This window comes from Danio rerio, chromosome 1 (genome assembly GCF_049306965.1).
Source record: "Danio rerio strain Tuebingen ecotype United States chromosome 1, GRCz12tu, whole genome shotgun sequence".
Classification (NCBI taxonomy): Eukaryota; Metazoa; Chordata; class Actinopteri; order Cypriniformes; family Danionidae; genus Danio; species Danio rerio.
In genome coordinates this window covers 32,530,001-32,551,035 of record NC_133176.1, presented here as the reverse complement: position 1 = coordinate 32,551,035, position 21,035 = coordinate 32,530,001, and the positions used below count along the sequence as shown (strand labels likewise).

The window sequence follows — 21,035 nt, the reverse complement described above, 5'->3', positions numbered from 1 at the left end:
AAAACGAAACACCATACAGTACAATCAGGGAAGCCGTTCTTCTCGATTCTCTCAATTTGTTCTTCTGTCATTACCCACGTGGGCATTGAAGTCCCCCAGTAGAGTCTGAGCACCTTCCAGCACCCCTCCCAAGGAGTCCAAGAAGGCCGGGTACTCTGCACTGGTGTTTGGCCCGTAGGCACAAACCACAGTGAAAGACCTATCCCTGACCCGAAGGCGCAGTGAGGTGACCCTCTCGTTCACCGCGGAAAACTCTCACACATGGTGGCTTAAGCCTGATTTATACTTCTGCGTCAAGTGACCGGCGTAACCCACGGCACATGCAACGCTTCCGAAACGCTAGTTGGCAGTGAGGTGTAAATGTTCCTCTGTGTCGAGTTTCTTCGCTGTTGTTTTGCTTTTCCTGAACACTTCCGGGATGTACAAGTGGCTCAAACTCGCTCATTTTGAGGCAGCAACCGGCGGACGTGCAGCAACTTTAACTATGAGGTAAACACAAAACAAAACTTTCCATCCGGAGCTCCTTCACAGGACTCCACACTTGTAAACAATCGCTATATTGGGTTCGCGCGGCTCTCGGTCCCGCCCAGACTCGTCAGCGCTACCAAGCCGACCAATCACAGAGCTTGCGCTACGCGTCGTTGCGACGTGTAGTTACAATTTTTGAGAGGTGCACGTCAGCCACGCCGACGGCCACGGCGAAGGGCTATGCATCAGCGCCGTAGCATACGCTGGCGTTTGACGCAGAAGTATAAATCAGCCTTTAAGATGTTGAGTTCCAAAGCCCCGGTTGTGTGTGGAGGTGAGCATTACTATCTCTAGTTGGTACCTTTCCACCACCCGCACAAGCTTGGGTTCCTTCTCTCCCAGTGAGGTGACATTTCATGTCCCAAGAGCCAGTTTCTGTGCCCAACGATCAGGTTGTCGTGGTCCTAACTTTCGACGACCAGCCGTTCCACAATGCACTGGTCACTTACGGCTCCCCGTGCAAGTGGTGGGCCTGCAGGAGGATGGTCCCCCGTTGCTTCTTTGTGCTAAGCCCACAGGGTTCCATGGAAAAAAAAAAAAAAAACGGCCACCAGGTATTTGCATACGAGCCCCAACCCCAGGCCTGACTCCAGGGTGGGGCCCCATTTGACGTCAAGGTCCTCAAAGTCATTAAGCTCATAAGGTTTTTTAAAATCACACTTAGTCTGAACTGTCACCAAAGACCTTTTTGACAATAGCCCCCGACAACATAGCTCTTAGGATCACTCAGGCACTCAAACCCCTCCACCACGATTAGGTGGCAGTTCATAGAGGACTGGTTTGTTTCCTTCAGCAAATTTGCTATTAGTTAGAATAAGAGTTTAATGCAAGAAGCTACATTTTTTCCAGTGAGCCTGACACATACATAAACATTTTCCCCTCTTCACTGAAGTCCTGAGGTAAAGTTGGATGCCATCAATGATATATACCTGAATTTCCTTAATTTTTGCAGTCCAGTAGCAGTCATTTTTGTATAAGATGTGTGTTTCTGATTGCAAAAGATGCAGATCTGATTTTTTTAGATATTTCTGAAAATGATATGTGTATGTTCAAATGAGTGACTGTCATAATCTAGTGGCAACATATGCAAGGTGATACAGCGGTAAATAGGTCATTATTCTGGGTCACATTTATACTGTATGCACTGCAGGATTTAAACGGGATCAAAGCTATGAGATTATTCACGTCATTATGAAATTAGATATATGGGTATTGAATGAATAAGTAAGCCTAAAACTGAACCTGTCTTTTTTTGTTTTTTTAGTTTGTATTCCTCACCTATATTCTGGGCTTGGGATGGCTAGGCATCTTTGGATTTTCTGCTGTGCCTGTTTTCCTCTTTTATAACATGTGGACCACATGTGGTGCCATGAAATCCCCAATTGCCAATCTCACCTCTGTGGACAACATCTGTGTTGATGTGCGGCAGTATGGTAAACACACTGACCACCCTTTTCTGTGAATTCTTTGATGTTATTGAAAATACAGTGGTTAGGATAAATTTGTCTGGGCTTAAAAGTGTACTTTTCCTTTTATAAGTATAATTTGCTAAAAATTGTAAATGATGTTACTATTCATTTCATTCAATAACCTGTAAAGAATAAGTGTAAAGCTTAAGTAGTGCTTAGACAGATATGTGTAATACTTGTAATACTTTTCAGGAATCATCCCATGGAATGCGAACCCTGGTAAAGCCTGTGGGTCCACACTAAGCGACATCTGCAATACCAGTGAGGTAAAAAGCATTGATTCTGGAAAATAATTTTAAAAAATCTTAAAATTATATTTTGCATATATATTTTTACAAAAACACATAACTTAGCAAACTGAGCAAAGGTATGCCAATAAATGCAGTTGTTGCTGCTATTTAGCTTGTACTGTATATCGTGATTTATGTTTACAGCAGGCTACTTGTTTATATATTGCATATAATAGATATATTTCAGTTTTCACACTATATTTCCAATTTTTTTCAGAAGATGACACATGTACTGGATAAACATTCTTTCTTGCTGTATCCTATTTAAAATTGACAAAATCTAAAACTGTGGATAATCAAGAAAACAGCTTTGCTTAAACTAAGTGTACAGTACTTAAAAACCACAAAACACCATTGTGGAATATACATTTTTTTATATTATAATAAATATTGTACTTATTTAGAAATATAACACACACACACACACACACACACACACACACACACACACACACACACACACACACACGCACACACACACACACACACACACACACACACACCATAATTAAGACAATAAAACAAGAACATAAAATATTTAAAAGAGAACATAAAATATTTAATGGATTTCGGAAACTTTTCTTTGCAGTTCTATTTGTCCTACCATCTTTATATTGTTGCCTGTGCTGGAGCTGGTGCCACAGTGATTGCACTGGTAAGAATTCATGTTTATTGCAATGTAATGTTAATGTTTTTTATTATTATTTTGTTGTAGTAAAGTATTTATTTTATGTCCAGAATTATTTCTTTTTATGGTAAATGTGTTTTTTGTAATGGTTTAGATGTCTTCAAACCTTCTCAGTCCTACAAAAGTTTTTGTCCAACACATGTGTCTGTGTATTTTTGGATGATTCAGAAAAGTGTTCCAGTGTAATTATGAATTATATGTTACTCAGTTATTTCCTTTAATTCTTAACTGATAATGGTAATCACATCAAGGCAGTCAATGTAAGATCATACATCAATCCAAAATAACTGCTTATTTAAACTTTATGATTAAATTAAAAATAGATTGTGACTTCTTTGGGCTCAGTAATGCCTAATGCATGGTATTTAAATTAAAAAAGGACAGAATCAGGCTATAATGTATTTCAGGCTATTATGTAAATTTATGCAAAAAATAAAATAAAAAAATCCATTCCGTGTACAATTAGATTCCTCTGAATACTACTTGCATTAGAATTTGTTATAGTTCATTGCTTTTGGTATTCTTTACATAATATTTAATAATATAATAACATAATAAGGTACAATTTCGGTGTTCCGAAAATGTGATTGAGTAATAATTAATTGTTGTAAAGGTAACCTTTCTCATATTTTTACTTTGTATTTTTGATGTTTAATATTATATCCAAATATATGCGTCTTTAAATGGCTTTTACTATATGTGCCTTTTCTTTTGATTATATTCTAATCTACTAATATTGATTTCTGTGTAGTGCAGCTATTATAATTCACCATAATAATTTGAAGTAGTTTTATGGCAATTATTCAATACTGTTCTAACACTTAGAGCTGGCTTTAACTAACTAACTTACTCATGATGACAAATCCTTCCTTCCACTTCTTTCTTCCTTTCTGTTACTCTATCTCTTTTGTCCTCCCCATCTCTGCTGTCTACAGATCCACTACCTGATGATCTTGGCAGCAAACTGGGCCTATCTGAAGGGGGCATGTCAGCAGACCCATGCCTATCAGGACATAAAGACCAGGGATGATCAAGAACTTCAGGATGTGCAGTCACGCTCTAAGGAGGGTCTCAATTCATACTCATAAATAGTTTTCCAAACTGTTCTATCCCACCTCTGTCTAAATCTATTTCCCATCTCTAAAGTCTAACTCCTCTCTGTTTTATTTTCAACCTCTTGCTTTCTAGAACACTAATACTACTAGTGGTGAACTATCCTGACAATACATCATAACAATAATGACAACTATATATTCTTTTAACCAAATTTAACATGAGTTGAACCATACCAAATGTAGATAATGAATCTGATGATATGTTATTTGCTCATCAATTTGATGGTAGAAAAAAAAATGAAATGATTATCACTGGGTTATGTTTTGTTTTATGATGTATTGTCTTGGTGAGGCACCACAAAGAATAGAAAGTCTGCACTAACTCCTCACAGCTCACAGACATCCCTTTTGGGGAATGAATATATATATTAGGGATGCAACAACACACTTAGCCCACGATTCAATACATACCTCGGTTCGGTTCAGTTCTCATGGCTTGACACGTGTTTTTTTTTCTTTTTTTTTCTTTTTTTTCTATAGGCAATAGAAACAGTAAGTATAAAAAAATTTAAACGATTTATTGCAATACTCATTTTGTTTTACTGAAAAGCCAAGAAAAGTACAGTAGTTCCAAGTGGATTGCATTAAAAAAATGAACAATGAAATCTCACAGCTACTGATAGCCCATGTACAAACCGCGTATTGAACCATGGAAGTTGTACCGTACTGTTCAATATTACATTGAGAACTGTGGCATCCCTAATATATGTATAAATATATATACACACACACACACAAACACACACAGACACACACGCACGTGTGTATGTGTGTGTGTGTGTGTGTGTGTGTGTACCTGTATGTGTGTGTGAGTGAGTTTGTGTCTGTCTGTGTGAAGAGAGATATGGACGCCAGGGTGCGCATTAATGTCTGTGTATGTAGAATTTTTCTTTTTGATCTGAATCACTGAATTCACCACTTCATTCCAACTCTCTTTTTGTTGGGGAAAGTACTGGCTTTTGACAAATTGCACTAATCTTATAATAGAAATTTTATTACCATAAACATACATACAAACCAGGGGAAAAAAGTCCAAATTATTAGCCCTCCTTAGAATTTTTTTTCTCTTTTAAATATTTTCCTAATGATGTTTAACAGAGCAAGGAATTTTTCACAGTATTTTTCTTCTAGAGAGAGTCTGTTTTATTTGTTTTATACTAAAATAAAACCAGTTTTAAATTTTAAGGTCAAAATTATACGCCCCTTAAAGCTATATATATATATATATATATATATATATATATATATATATATATATATATATATATATATATATATATATAAATATATATGTATTTTTTTCCTTTTTTTCTTTTTTTCTGCAGAATAAACCATTGATAAACAATGATTTACCTAAATATCCTGACTTGCCCAGTTAACTTAATTTACCTAGTTAAGCTTTACATTTCACTTTAAGTGTCACTTTAATTGTCTTGAAAAATATTTGGTAAAATATAATTTACTGTCATCATGGCAAAGATAAAAGAAAACGGTTATTAGAAATGAGTTATTAAAACTATTATGTTTAGAAATGTGTTTTCCCTCCGTCAAAAAGTAATTAGGGGAAAAAAATAAACAGGGGTGCTAATAATTCAGGGGGGCTAATAATTCTGACTTTAACTGTAGAGAGAGAGAGAGAGAGAGAGAGAGAGAGAGAGAGAGAGACCACTTGACAATAAAAGTTACACTGTTTTATTCACCTTTGTTTAAGGTCTGAGAAATTCCTTCCAGATTTTAGAAAAAATATATAGTTTAGATGTTTTTCTCCTGAAAAAATTACACTTGTTAAGAAATATAGATTTCTTTACTGTTTTTAAGTTAAATCAATGGTAATGTGTTGTCTGAACAACATGCAACCATTTCTGTATAGTGATATATACATCAGAAGCTACCTGCATGACAAAAATTACATTTAAATGAAACACATCAGTAACTACAAATTGTAGATTTAAAGAAACTGTAAATTGTCAAGTAGTCTCTTATTTTTTCATAGCTGTGTTTGTCCAAAATACAAAACAATCTCAAATAAAGATTTAAGCAAGGTGTTTATCAGACTTATGACTAATTATGGAAAGAGTGTTGTTTACCACGTTTTTTTTTTTTAGATGACTGTGACTCTTTAGTGTGAGTAATTGCTAAGTGGATGTGACATCTGATAATGGTTTGAATTTACTGTTGAATAATGCAGCCTTGTTTTTGCAGTGTATCTTTTTCCTAAATACGTTTGTCTCTCTTTCTATTTCTACTTTTACAATATGAATCTTTTTATTGATCTGTCTTTTAACTGATGTAAATATATGCATGTTAGTATTGTCCACATACAGTAGTTTTACTATGAATTATTTGATGTTTTTTGCTATATGTTAAAATCTGTGAAAGGGACGTATCTAAAATCTATTTAGCTTGGTTTTAAACAGATTTGTGCCTGGATGTTCTATTTGTCCCTCATTACTGCATGAAGGGGGTATATTTCAGATATTTCTGCAGTATTTTTATAGGGATAGTTGCCCCAAAAATCACAATTCACTTACTATTTACTTTCTCTCAATGGTTCCAAACCTTTATTTTAAAAATCAGTTCAACTGATTTTCATTCAAGTTTGAATGAAGCTAAAAACATGTAACCATTGGGGAAAACAAATTCTACAGCAGTCAATAGTTTTTAATTGGTTTTATCTTTTATTTGTTAAAAAAAGGAGTCAAACAGGTTTATAGCATGTATAGAGTTTTGGGGTGAACTATCTCTTTAAGTGATGTGTAGTCTATTGTTTCAATGAACTACAAAAGACAGTAACCCTACAACCCCACCCTCCCCCTCAGTAATCCACCGTATGTTAATTGAAACTGTAATCTTAGATGTTTCATAGTGCATTATCTTTGAAGTCAGATGTTAACTATAGTGATTTTTGTATCCTCTAGTAAAATATTTTCTATGATCTACATGAACTCTTTTGTGTTTATTATTACAATTATATTTCTGCTGTACACCACCTGGTGTAAGAATAATAACACTGTGTCCTTGGTTTCATTCATACATTTTCTTTTCGGCTTAGTCCCTTTATTAGTCTGGGGTCGCCACAGCGGAATGAACCGCCGACGTATACAGCAAATCTTTTATGCAGTGGATGCCCTTCCAGCTGCAACCCATCACTGGAAAACATCCATACACACTCATTCACACACATGCACTCATACACTACGGTTAATTTTAGCTTACCCAATTCACCTTTACCACATGTCTTTGGACTTGGGGAAGAACCGGAACATCCGAAGGAAACCCACGTGAACACAGGGCGAACATGCCACCGACTCTTTTTTCGAAGTAAGGGATTTATAAAGCATAAATAGTCCTCACTATAGATTAAGTCACAAAACTGCATGAAGTTGAGTTAATAAAGCATTTATTAACATATTAGTTAACTATTAGTATATGCCTGAATAATAAAATATATAAATGTTATATATTTATAACATTAATATACGATTAAGAAAGTATTAAGTGTAAACGACCGGTACAGGGAAGAAAGGACAGAAGCTTTTATTATTATATTATTATATTATTATAATATTATTATATATTATAATATTATTATATTATATTATATTATATTATATTATATTATATTATATTATATTATATTATATTATATTATATTATATTATAGAGAAGTCTTAGTTATTCTGTTCTAGACAATTGTGTACATTTAAATTTCCACTTCTCACATTTAATTAGCAATAGTTGCCTCTGCACTGTTGCCAGTATTCCAATGTAAAAAGCCCAACCAACACTAAGCATCCAAAGATTACAAAAAAAAAAAACTTAAGACAACAAAATGTTTCAGTTACAGTTGGAAACACAACTCAAAAATTCTTCAAACTAAAATTCTTCAACCCGGGACCTGACAAGGGAAGTTTTTGTGTGAATGGCCGGGAATTTGTGATTCTCTGTGATGATTTCTGTGCACGTTACCTAATTGAGGAGACTGAAATAGGATGTATTTTATGTGTATAAAATCGGCTTAGTTGCCAGAAAAGCATGCTTTACTGTTTGCAATGAAAGTAATGTAAAAAGTTGTGAGGACATGCTAATCAGCTAACAATAGCTTTCAGGTACACAGATTAATATAACAGCAATTTAACTTCATGCATAAACTTATTTTAGAAACCCTAAAAAAAATTTTATATAAGGCTTAAAACATATTAGACTCTGATCTCATAGACAGAGAGTGGAGCACACTCAAAAAAAAAAAAAAAATCAACCTGGCTTCCTTAAAGGGGAAACACATCTGTGTTTAGAATAAGACAGATAGTCTGTTAAATTAAAGCAACATTTAAAAAGTAAATTACTGGAATTTATTCTTTGCACTACACACAATTTAATACAAATCCTTGTTTTACAGTAAAATACTATTTCCTTACAGCAAAACACTGGGTATTTTAGAGTTATTTACTGTATTATTTACAGCAGGGGTTAACATTGTGGTTTGCATTAGTTGGGAATCACACTTGCTGTCTTAGCTGGTTGTGACAAACACCTATAAAGTATTCTTTTTTTTTTTTTTTTAACTAAAGCAATCAAAACAATTTTGACAATTCTATTATTTTGAATTTAGAGAGGGTTTGTGTTAATATTTATGCAGTAATTAACACTTACTATATCAACAATGCTTGTGAATTCCTTAGTTTTTAGACATTACTAAGGAATTGTGGATTTGAATATACAACTAGACAAGCTAAATTACTTCTTTTTGACAAGGTTTAGATATTGTTTGACATGGTGATTAAAAGTGTTAATTTTTGCATTACGATTACATCAAAAACTAGCTAAAGACTACATAAAAGCCTTAACATTTTGTGTTATGCAGAGTGTGTGTGAGTGTGTATTTCACACTTAAAGTGTCACCCCTTTACCTCTGTGCACTTTTTTTTAGCATGCTGGTAAATTTGAATGTACAACAATGAATGTACATATTTCAGATTTTTCCCATTCATTTCCTGTGACAGTGATTTTTGACCACGAAGACCTCAAATGTGTCTATTATTTATTACCAACCATTTAGCATGCTTTTATGGCCTCAAAAAATTCATACACCGAACCAACAAAGATCAGTGGGGTTTACATTTTTTCCTTAGAATTCCAGTTAGGAGACTAAGGAGTAATACAAAGTTATTTTTGTCTTGTGTGCAATACACAAGTAAATGCAGACTGTTTCTTATTAATAGTAATAATAATCAAGTAATGGCACCTTTTCCCGTGTTTCCCACTGTGCACTCAAACACCTAAGTTGTAAACAGCTTCATCTGTTGCTGCAGTTAAACCACATGCTATAACGCTCACAGAGCAACGTGTCAACATCCAACTGGATACCATTTTTGACTCAAACAAATCAACGATCGCTCGCGCAAATGGCAACACACAGTTAATTACTTTTTTTTTTTTGCAGGAAGGTTTCTGAAAGGGTCTTGTCTAATGTCTTTATTTTCCTACACCCTTTTCAATCCATTCATTCATTCATTTTCTTTTCCGCTTAGTCCCTTTATTAATCTCGGATCACTACAGCGGAATGAACCACCAACTTATCAAGCATTTGTTTCATGCAGTGGATGGCCTTCCAGCTTCAACCCATCATCAATTGGAAACATATCCATACACACTCAGTCACACACATACACTACGGACAATTTAGCTTACCTAATTCACCTGTATACCGCATTTGTTTGGACTTGTGGGGGAAACCGGAGCACCTGGAGATAACCCAAGCAAACACAGGAAGATCATGCAAACTCCACACAGAAACACCATCTGACTCAGTCGAGGCTCGAACTAGCAACCTTCTGACTGGGAGGCGAACGTGCTACCCACTGCACCACTGTGCAGCCCCACCCTTTTTTTAAATGAATATTTTAATCCCCTCTCAACCATAACCTGGTCACATTTAAATTATGGCCTTAATTTTTTTGTGTGCTCACATACCAAATGCCAACAATGGCAAATTTCAAAAACAAAAATGACTTCTTATACACATCTGTAACTTCATTTACCTGTGTGTATGTGTGTGTGTACTACAAATAAACCAACTAAAATACCAAATTAAGAGCAAATTAAAGTTTTTTTTTTATTATTATTACAACAGTTAACATTTTCTGTTGTCATTATATGGTTTGTGGAAATTTCGCATGCTTGCTTTTTTATTTACTTTTTTATTGAAAAAAAAAAGATACCTGAAAAGTGAACACAATGAATTTACATTTCTAAATATGACAGTCACCATTCAATATGAAAACCAATGCAGAATGCAACACAAAGAAACCCTAAAACCATATTGACAACATGACATACTGAATTTGTTATTTTTCTTTCTCTCTCTTACCAATAAAAATCTCTCTGTATTGGTTAGTTGTCGAAGCTTGGATCAAGTTCAAATCATGGATGCTTGCTTACTGGACAGCAAATGACACTGCATCTTCTTACCTTCACCTGCTAGGTCTACATACCTTCCAGGAGCCTCCCGTCGGGGAGTAAGCATCGACTTGTGCACTGTAAAAAATTAATGTGCCAATTAGTTATGACCACTTAACATTTTGTGTTATGTTAACTTATCTGGATTGATTGAATGTGTTGACAAGTTATATATCAAAGTTTTACTTGGCTGAACTTATTAGACTTAAAAAAAAATGAGTCAGCTGAACTCATATAAATTAGTCAACAACTTTTTAAAACATTTGAGCTTTAAATAGTATAAATTTGTGCAAATGAAAATGAATATTTTTTTTAATTAAATAAATCCACTTTAAAGTTGTATACTGTGTGTATATTAACAGTTTTATGCAAAAGTTTGGCCACCCCTGATAATTTTCATAATTGCAAGCCATAGCCTGATGGCCTTTCCAATCAGCAATTTCATTTGGATATATTTTACACCCTAGGGAAAAAGCAACATTACAGTTCTGATATAACATTTATTAAATCAAAAGATGCAATGCAATATAAGTCATAAGAAAAACAGACAGGTGCAAATAGTTGGGTAATCTTTTGTACAGCCACATTTTGCTGAAATAACAGCATGTAGATGCTTATTATAGTCAAGGACAAGTCCCTGAATTCTTGCTGAAGGCATTTTGGGCCATTCTTCCTTGCAAAATTTCTCCAGTTCAGTCAGGTGTGATGGGTTCCGGGCGTGAACGACCCTTTTCAAATCAATCCATAGATTTCCAATGATGTTCAAGTCTGGGGACTGGGATGGTCATTCTAAAACATTGTATAGCGTAAGAGCATGAATTCCTTGGTAGATCCTGAACTGTGCCTTGGGTCATTGTCCTGCTGAAACATCCAACCCTGTTGTAACGTCAGCCTCTTGACTGATCCTGAAATCCATGCGACCTTCAACTCTGACACTCCACCATATTTTACAGGACCATTTTGGGGAGCAGGTTCTTCTACTGGAATGCTGTGTTCTTATACTGTCTTGCATAGTGCCTATGGTTGTTGCATCTGTCCAAGGTATATTTTTCCAAAATGATTCAAATCACAAATCAAATAACAAATCACTTTTATTGTTTCATCATCAGCAGGACGTGTACTATGATGAGTAAAAAGCTTAGATGCTGGCTCCAGACAGTACAAAATACAGACAGTGCAAAATACAGACACTGCATTGTGCAAAAACAGGACAATGTAAAATTGACAGCGATATGTACAGTGAATAGGTGTCCAAATAGTTGTAAGCAGTATTGTTTCAAGTATGGATTGGTTAAAGTGCAGCGCATGCTACATATTGATGGTGTGCAGTGAGGGGTATGGAAGAGTCTGTGTGGGGTGTGTTAAGAGTTCATCAGCCTGATAGTCTGAGGGAAGTAACTTACTACTACGCGTCCAGCAGGTTGAAGGCCTTTGCGACTGCTGCTGGTGCTATTTCCATACCAGGTGGTGGTGATACCAGGTGGTGATAAAAGCCAGAAAGGATGCTCTCCACAGTGCAGGTGTAGAACGAGCAGAGGATGTGAGGGCTCATTCCAAACCTCCTGAGACGTCTGAGGAAGAAGAGGCGTTGTTGTGCCTTCCTCAGCACTGCGTCTGTGTGAGCAGTCCATGTCAAATCCTCAGCGATGTGTACTCCAAGAAACTTGAAAGTGCTGACTCTCTCCACTGGTGTGCCGTTGATGGTGATGGGGTGTGTTCTTTCATCTCTCTCCTGAAATCCACCACCTGCTTCTTGGTTTTGCTGATGTTAAGTGAGAGGTGGTTTTCCTCACACAACTGCGTCAGAGTGTGCACCTCCTCTCTGTAGGCCGTCTCATGATTATTGGTAATTCGGCTCATCACCGTTGTGTCATCAGGAAATTTAACGATGATGTTGGAGCTGTGTTTGGCTGTACAGTCATGTGTGTACAGGGAGTACAGGAGTGGGCTGAAAACACAGCCCTGTGGAGCACCAGTGTTGAGGATCAGTGTGGATGATGTAATGTTGTTCATTCTGACCACCTTGACAGGAAGTCCAGGATCCAGTTGCACAGAGAGCTGTGTAGACCCAGATCCTGGAGCTTCACCACCAGCTTTGCAGGCATTATGGTGTAAAATGCTGAGCTGTAGTCCACAAATAGCATTCTCACATATGTGTTTTTGTTTTCCAGGTGAGACAGAGCTGTTTGCAAGGTGAAAGCAATTGCATCATCAGTGGAGTGGTTAATCCTGTATATGCAAATTGCAGAGGGTCAGTGTAAGCGGGCAGTACAGAGCAAATGTGCTTTTTAATCAGCTTCTTAAAGCACTTGCTGAAAATGGGTGTCAAAGCAACTGGACGCCAGTCATTAAAGCATGTATTTTTAGCTTGTCGTTCAGGCTTGTCCAAATGAGACTTTGCATAGTTTTAATGACTTTTCTTGTTGGAAGAATGCAGAAAAGGCTTCTTCTGCATCACCCTTCCACTGAGCTGTTCTTTGTGAAAAGTGTGTTGGACTGTGAAACGATGTACAGTGACATTATTAGCAGCAAGATGTTCCTGGTGATCTTTGGAGATGTCTAAGTCTGTTGTTTGTCTATGACCATTCTAACGATTCTTCGTCTTTACTTTTCAGATATTTTTCCTTGGTTTAGCACATCTTTTCTTCACAAGAACTGTCACTGTCGCCTTTTATTTTCTTACTGTATTTCTGACTGTGGCGATAGAAACTTTAAACCTTTGATAGCTTTTCGTATCCTTTTCGTAATCCATGTTTAAAATGCAATGTCACAGCTTTCTGAGGTGGTCAACAAAAAGCCTTGCATCAACCCTCAATTGTGAAGTCCACCAGGCCATAACCCTTTATTCCCAACATATTCTATGCATTCTCCTGGAAAGCTTTCTCATGTATTTATGTTGTTAGACTGCAGAAATAGACTTGCTTTCTTTTTTCTTTCTTTTATTTTATCATTTTGGTAACAAAGCTGTGCTGCTAAAAAGGGAATGAAAAGAAGCCAATAGCCCACTGTTTGTGATGGCAGACTAAGTTTTCACAAGGTCACCTGCTTCTCCTGTTCAATGGCTGTGTATAAAATATACAGATTAAATTCACATCATTGTTGCAACTGTTTTTATTCAACTTTTACTTCTGCAAGAAGATTAATAATTATAGCCTAAGCTTTTATCAAAGGTGGTGACTTCAACCTGGTTTGGTTTGTTAGACATGGATTGTTGTCTGATTAAAGAACAAAAGAGAATGGATCAAAATGAATTTCTTTCCACCTTCTTCTTGTCTTTGAAATAGGAAAATGAAGGAGGCACTGAACTTCATGAAATCTATTGTTCATTCAGAGGTGATTTGTATCACATCATGCTGATGTCCCTGACAGCACACATAGCACTGAACAAAACCGCACCCTTTTGAATGGTGTCTCACAAATATAATTGGTTACAGTGGGTGTGATTTTGCCAAGTATATGATTAAAATCTATGTTGATCCTAAGATATAATTTTTTTCTGAAAAATGTAATCATACCTAATCCCGATCCCTAAACCCAACCCTAACTGCAAATTATTCCCAAAATCAGAGGAGAATTTTAGTTATATTTATACAATTATATTGGACAACAATCATGTAGAAGTAGTGTACATAACCCTAACTGTAAGCCTAAACGTAACATAAACGGTAAATGTATCCCTTAATTCTGATTGTTATAGAATAAACACAGATGTTAATGCATGAACATGTCCTACTTGGTGAAATCCCACAAACTGATTATTTGGCCTAGCTAACAATAGCAGTTCCCACTATGAGATTACAAAAGAGACACAAATATGATAATGTTAATGTGGTAAAATTGTTGTTTTGTATACATGTTTTGCAACTGTGAAAATCATATTAAAAAATTTTATATTTTCAAAGATGGTTATATATTTATAGTGTACGTGTATGCTATAGCGCAAGCATGAAATAGAGGGTAATATGCTATCAAAGGATACGTCGGCTCTCCTGGAGAGCAGAACAAGGGTCGGTTATAATACCAAAATATGTATTCTTCCATTACTCTCTGAAGCTAGACCTCGCTCATATGTAAATTTATAATTAACTCACTGCTTTTTGGGATAAATTATCCATCACAAATGTAAAATTTATCAAAGAAACACCCTTTTTTGTTTAAAAAAAAAAGATTTTGATGTATATGTGAACTACCTAAAAAACTAATAATTATTGCTTGTAAAACTCTTTCTTGGTGTAAATCTTTTAAACTTGTATATTTTGCCTTGTCCCTTTTTTCATATTGTGTTTCTGAAAAAGTTATTTCTTGCATTAAAAAAAGGCTCAGGTATTCATAAATTCTTCCCAGTTAAACATTTTCTCAGTAAATTAAAATAAAATAAAATTAGTCATTACAAGATATAAACTCTTTATATTTGAAAACTGTACCCCACATCGCAGTGTAGTTAGCCTATGTTAAAATGCTGTATTTCTATGTTCATAACAAAAGGTACTCTTTAATGTACATTTTTAAATTTTTGTATTTTATTTCCCATAATGTAAATAACAAAGTTTTTGTAATAAGTCTATATATTTTGTTTAATATTAACATGTGTAAATTTTCTAACAAACAACTTGTTTTATAGTATTTCATAAGGTGTTGAAAATGTATATTTGTACTATTCAACACCGTACTAACTGAAATTCAATTCTGGTTTATGAAGAAAGAAAAGAAGCAATTAAAACGATCCAGTTGTGTTGTTTTATTAATAAGGCCACTTGTAAGAATTTTATTTAATTATTCATTTGTTATTAATATTTGCCTGTTTTTATTCATGTACTGTTATTCACCTTCTATCAACCTAGCTTTATCCTGTTTTATTGTCATGTGGTTGTTTCAAGCATGAAAAAAAGATTGTGCGGGTTATATGAATGTTTGTACAAATTTGTCATTTAAATCACAGGAACTCACAAAAGGAAAGGTATGAATATGAATATGAATTTGTTTAACACTATGTCAAATATCTACATTGTTTTTTTTCTTTGTTCTTTTAGTTTTTGTGTTACTTTTAACATGGTTTTAGCATCGTGCTAGACGCCATCTGGTGGACATTGTATCTGGATGTTTTTTTTTTTTTTACATTTTAACTTCAAATAACAAACAGGCATTTTCAGCTTCCATTGTTAAACATATATAACATTATATCCAAGCAGCATATAATAAACAAAACAGTACAAAAATAATAATATAAATCTATATTTATATTTAAATAAAACTTAAATAATAAAAAAAGAAAGTACATTACTTTCAGGGGGGTCAGTCCATATAAGTTGACAAAAGCTTAGAGAGCTTTAAGGCACCTTTTGTTTTTGCCTGTTTTATATATTTATATAAAATGTTGAAATCATTTTAAATGCTTTAAAACAAGGAGAATCTTCAACAAATCTACATTTGTATATATAAAAGTTTGCTAGAATCAACATATTATTACACAGAAATATATTTTTTTAGTTTTTCATAAAAATGTCAAATTTCATGCATAAACATGCACTCTATTTTATTAACTCAAGTGTTACATAAGCAGAGACTTAAAAAGGCAAAACGGGAATAAAAAACTAGGGGAACTATGTTTTTCTGAGACTATTTGTTGTTTTATTATGTTTTTTAACTAAAGTTAGGCTAAATAAATTATTTATAATTATAAATTATTATTATTTGATTTTACTTGCTTCTTTACACAGTATTTGTCATAATTTTGTAATAATGCCGAGGCGACTTTAAAATGCAGATGTAGAGTACTTTTAGTTTGGTAATGATCCGGAAGTATTCTTGAACACGTGCGTTTAGAGTGTGTTTTTTTCACGTGTGGATCCATGGTATTGATGCTTGAAAGATCAGTTGCAACGTCTTAGAAAATATGAAGTTTGCGTACAAGGTATTCATTTTTTTCTTATAAAAAGAGTCTCGTTTTCTTTAAACATTTATGTATATCAGGTTGCCTGCTGGGTAAATTTTTGATAAAGACTGTTGTAAAATAAATATACAAAGTTGTTTGTTTTATCTGTACGATAACATTTAATTTAAACTTATTTTAATTTCTTTTTAGTTTTCAAACTTATTAGGGGCATTTTATCGCCAAGGGAACATATCTTTCTCTAAAAATGGGGATTCTGTCATCAGTCCTGTAGGCAACCGCATCTCCGTCTTTGATCTGAAAAAGTAAGTATCACACGTTTCACTGCCCGACTAAGTTTATTGGGTCGTGAGCTCAAAGTACTGTTAAGTGAGTTACGTCTTACTGCTTTTAGTTGAGAAAATGTTTTATATTTCCCCAGTAACAAGTCAGAAACCTTACCGGTGTCCACCTCAAAGAACATTGCTTGTTTTGACATCTCTCCAGACGGAAATCTTGCTATACTAATAGATGAAGGTATGTGAAGGTACCCAGCCACCGGCATTTTAACAGTGATGCAACTAAATACCTGATTCAGTCAGGTCTATAGTTAGATCAACGTTGAATTGCCTTTCTGTTTTGCAATTGGTTCAGTGATTTGGTCATCACTGGCAGGCCCGGATTAAGAACACCGGGGCCCCTGGGCACATTGTCTTGTAAGGCCCCCTACCTGGCCGCACCCCTATAGTTGAATTTAAAAAATAAGAATAATATAATAATTTTTAAATAAAATGAACCTATAATTTGTTTCCCACATATTTAAATAAATGATATATAGTACATATGTATTTATAGTCTACAAAGATTTAACTTATTTTTCAAAGCATTGAATAAAAATACTAATAAAACTATATATATATATATATATATATATATATATATATATATATATATATATATATATATATATATATAATTTTTTTTTAAATTTTTTTAAGGGTATTTTAATGTATTGCTTTTACAAACTTATAAAGCATATTATTGCCATGGCATATAACACACAATGCTTCTCCAATCCAGTTCTATGAATCTGAGTCTTTCATAATACAAACACTGATTTACTGTCTCTCTCCTTCTCTCCCTGTATTTTCTCTACTCTTCTCGTGATGAAGACTTGATTATAAACCTAAAAGTATCCGAAATCACACACACTATACCTCTTCTCTCCCGTCTCTCTCCTCTTCTTGGCCTTTCTCTCTCTCTCTCCCTCTCTTTCTTTTTTTCTGACTGTCTCTCACACAATGAATCCAGTTTGCGCTGCGCTGCCGTTAGCCTCCTCCGCCTGGTTAATGCTAGCTTCTCATCATTTAAAGTTACCATAACGTCTTCTTCTATACCCTCATTCTCCTGATCATGGGTCTGTTTAAAGATGGTGTGTATGGAAAATGCCTCAATAAAGATGCCTCCTCTCTTCTTACTCTCGCGTTTGCTAAATCCACTTGTTCACTCATTTTTGATCTATGACAGATATAACGTTACACTAAAGTCCGCTCAGTTTAGTGCGGGTTAATACAAAACTGACGTTTCCGCGCTTGACCAATTACAGCATTATGTTCAGTTAACTAAAAAAAGGCAATTTAAATATAATAATAATATTAATATGTGATCGCGATTTTTTTGCTCAGAGGAAATACAGTTGTCTGAGCAATATAGTGTTTGCAGAGAGGGAGGCACCTATAATAAGGCTAAACATTATTAAATACCCACGAGACACTTGTGACTTTATATCACATTTCCATTATTTTTAAAAAATGTTTCCTTCCTGTTAAAAATAAAAAATGTTTCCTTCCTGTTAAAAATGGGGAGAAAAAAAAAAAAAGCACGAGTTCAGCTGATGGTGGATTCGAACCGAGTTTATGATTAATCGCGTCAAAAGATTATGCTGGGCGCCATACAAGGTGCGCCACTGCGACTGTAATGATTGACAGCTCTTTACTGGTGTTGTCTCTATCAATCAGGCATCAATGGGCGTAAACTCTGAATAGCTTATTCCAACTAGATGCGCTATTTGCAATTAGCCAAAAAAGACACTCCGAAATTGTCTTTTTTTCTCCCCCCTCGCAGGGGCCCCTAGTGCGCACGGACCCCTGGGCCTGTGCCCATAAGGCCCATTGGTTAATCCGGCCCTGATCACTGGTGATTCATCGACTCACGAAATAACGACGCTGCTACCTTAATCATGGTTGTATTATAGTTATTCTGTACAGGTTGAGTGGGAGTTGAATGACGTTTCAATTTTGCAAAGGGATGCACCGATATGGATTTTTTTGGCCGATATACGTAACATTAGATTTGGAGCCCAATAACCGATATATTAGCCGAAGAATAAATGTTTAAAAATAAAAATGTTATATTTTTAAACACAAAATAGTTTTTTTTTTTTAAACTGATCTTAGAATGGCCTAAAGCAAAAAAAACAATATTTACAACATTGCAGGGTGATTATATAGACATATTTTCACAATTATACATAAATCAGCATGCCAAAAAAAAACTAAAAAAACTTCCTTTTCTTTATAGCAAATTGACATACAGCTTGTCTGTTGCATTAAAATAATAGGTTAAATAACATAATGGGAGTTATTTTAAATAAAATAAAAATGAAAGAACTATTGAAACTAGCTCAAATGTTCTTAAATAAGAACAATTTATTCCCTGTTACAGTGTTCAGTTGTAAAGGTTGTTGCACACTGAATTCAAAATTATGAATTAAATTCGACCTCATGTTTTGTAAACCATATTTTACACACTGCCTCTGAAACATTCGTCCATTATTAAAAAAAAAAAAAATGTTATCTGATTTATTTGTTTTGACAGTTCAGAGCCACTGCAGAAGTGAAAAGCTAAATACTAGTGATGGGAAGTTCGGATCATTTTACTGACTCTGATCTAGGGCTGGGCGATTTAGCAAAAAAAAATTAAAAATCTAGGTTTTTTTATAAAGTTTGACCGATTCACGATTTAATTTTTTTTTTTGTGTGTGTTACTAGTCTTCTCAAAACATTACAACAACATGACTGAAGTAACACTCTCTTTAAAAGTAACTTAAAAAACCATCTGGTTAAGCAACATTGTATTTTTAATGGCGATGTCATACAAAAATCGGTCAAGGTGTAAATAAACAAATTCACGAGTTAAATAGCGTTGCTGAAGATTTGAATAAGAAATATTTGTGTAAATATTGTACTTGCAAGAATACAGAGGTATTTTTCCAAGTTTTGCTAAGCCTAGGAAAGATTGGCTGTCAGCTACTGCTTTGACTTTGTCTTTTGATTGAATAACAGGTTGTAATGCTGCTGCCTTTTCTTAAAAAGATATAGTGGAAGAAAAAGGACTGAACATGGAAACTGTAAAGCCTAATTTAACCCAATGTGTGAAGTTGTGGACATATAGCAGGAGCAAATACAAGCACCAGATGTGTGTCTAATATAAATTAATATATTTAATATATTTTTCTTTTTCCCCCTTTAAATACCTATCATTTGATGTGCTTTGCAGCACTCTCTGTATTATGCTGGCGGATCTGTCTGGTTTTCAACTAGGTCCGCTAAATGACGTCATGGGGGCGGGTACTTTAATTTTCACTGCTACAGTCCCTCACCTCTACTCGTGTTCAAACCAAAAGATCGGCGCGTTTTTTTACATGGCAGGCTTTAACGTCCTTCATACATGTTGAGATCGAGTTTATCGACTTGATGAGGGAATATGTCTTGACAATCCACACAGACGTTCAACAAGTAAAATCCTACATGACTTCACGCTTTAACAGGCAGTCAAGCAGGTCGCAAACCAGAAGCGCCGCGACACGGCGCGGACATGACAGTTTAAACTATCACACACCAAACGCGCACATTCGCATGATATTTAACATGATACTAATCAGATGCAGAGATGTATAAAGTACTAGAGACCCATACTTGAGTAAAAGTACAAGTGCTTTATCAAAAATTGACTTGAGTAGAAGTAGAAGTGCTCTTTAAGCACCATACTTAAGTGGAAGTACAAAAGTATTCAACATTTTTTGTACTTAAGTATTGCAAGTAGTTTATTTCAAAATTTACTACTCAAGTACTGAAAGTAAAAGTACAAGTATTGTGTAATGTACTTCAGAAAAAACAAAACAAAAAGCGCTCTGGGGTAAGTTCAAATGTATGGTCGGTGCTCTTTGGGTAAGGGATTCATCAAATCTGCAACAAGAATCAGTCCAAGGCACTCGAGTAAAGTGAAAAAATTAAAAAGCCTTTATTCACATGGCTAGATCTCTAAAAACCAACGCATTTCGGCAGAAGTCTGCCTTCATCAGGGTAACCAGGGTTACCCTGATGAAGGCAGACTTCTGCCGAAACGCGTTGGTTTTTAGAGATCTAGCCATGTGAATAAAGGCTTTTTAATTTTTTCACTTTACTATTGTGTAATGTAGTTATTAAAGAAAGCAGTCAAAATACACTAATTGTTTTGTTTATTTTAAATATCTTTTTTGGGGTACTTGATTAAGCAGAACGAAAAGAAACATGGCTTATGATACTGTCTTTCTCTGTAAATAGTTTCTATGGTACA

At 34.8% G+C, this 21,035-nt stretch overlaps 2 protein-coding genes and 2 long non-coding RNA genes across 4 annotated transcripts in view; 3 read left to right on the top strand and 1 right to left on the bottom strand.

Moving 5' to 3' along the window:
- gpm6ba (glycoprotein M6Ba) overlaps positions 1 to 7,029 on the top strand; it is an 82,699-nt gene extending 75,670 nt beyond the window's left edge. Inside the window, 5 exon segments of the mRNA NM_203427.2 lie at positions 1,793 to 1,961; positions 2,190 to 2,263; positions 2,877 to 2,942; positions 3,911 to 5,236; positions 5,363 to 7,029. Coding sequence (NP_982251.1) covers positions 1,793 to 1,961; positions 2,190 to 2,263; positions 2,877 to 2,942; positions 3,911 to 4,063 — 462 coding nt within the window. The 3' untranslated portion in view covers positions 4,064 to 5,236; positions 5,363 to 7,029.
- A 2,503-nt stretch (positions 7,030 to 9,532) lies between these two features.
- On the bottom strand, positions 9,533 to 17,909 carry LOC141385782 (uncharacterized). The gene is made up of 2 exons (XR_012406767.1): positions 17,636 to 17,909; positions 9,533 to 10,627 (listed from the first exon to the last, which is right to left on the bottom strand). It is a non-coding gene; the product is annotated as an uncharacterized lncRNA (long non-coding RNA).
- On the top strand, positions 11,399 to 13,640 carry LOC137490016 (uncharacterized). Its single transcript, XR_011015341.2, has 2 exons — positions 11,399 to 11,590; positions 12,721 to 13,640. It is a non-coding gene; the product is annotated as an uncharacterized lncRNA (long non-coding RNA).
- The window catches only part of pwp2h (PWP2 small subunit processome component), a 68,204-nt gene continuing 63,525 nt past the window's right edge, over positions 16,357 to 21,035 (top strand). Inside the window, 3 exon segments of the mRNA NM_213047.1 lie at positions 16,357 to 16,460; positions 16,632 to 16,744; positions 16,861 to 16,955. Coding sequence (NP_998212.1) covers positions 16,443 to 16,460; positions 16,632 to 16,744; positions 16,861 to 16,955 — 226 coding nt within the window. The 5' untranslated portion in view covers positions 16,357 to 16,442.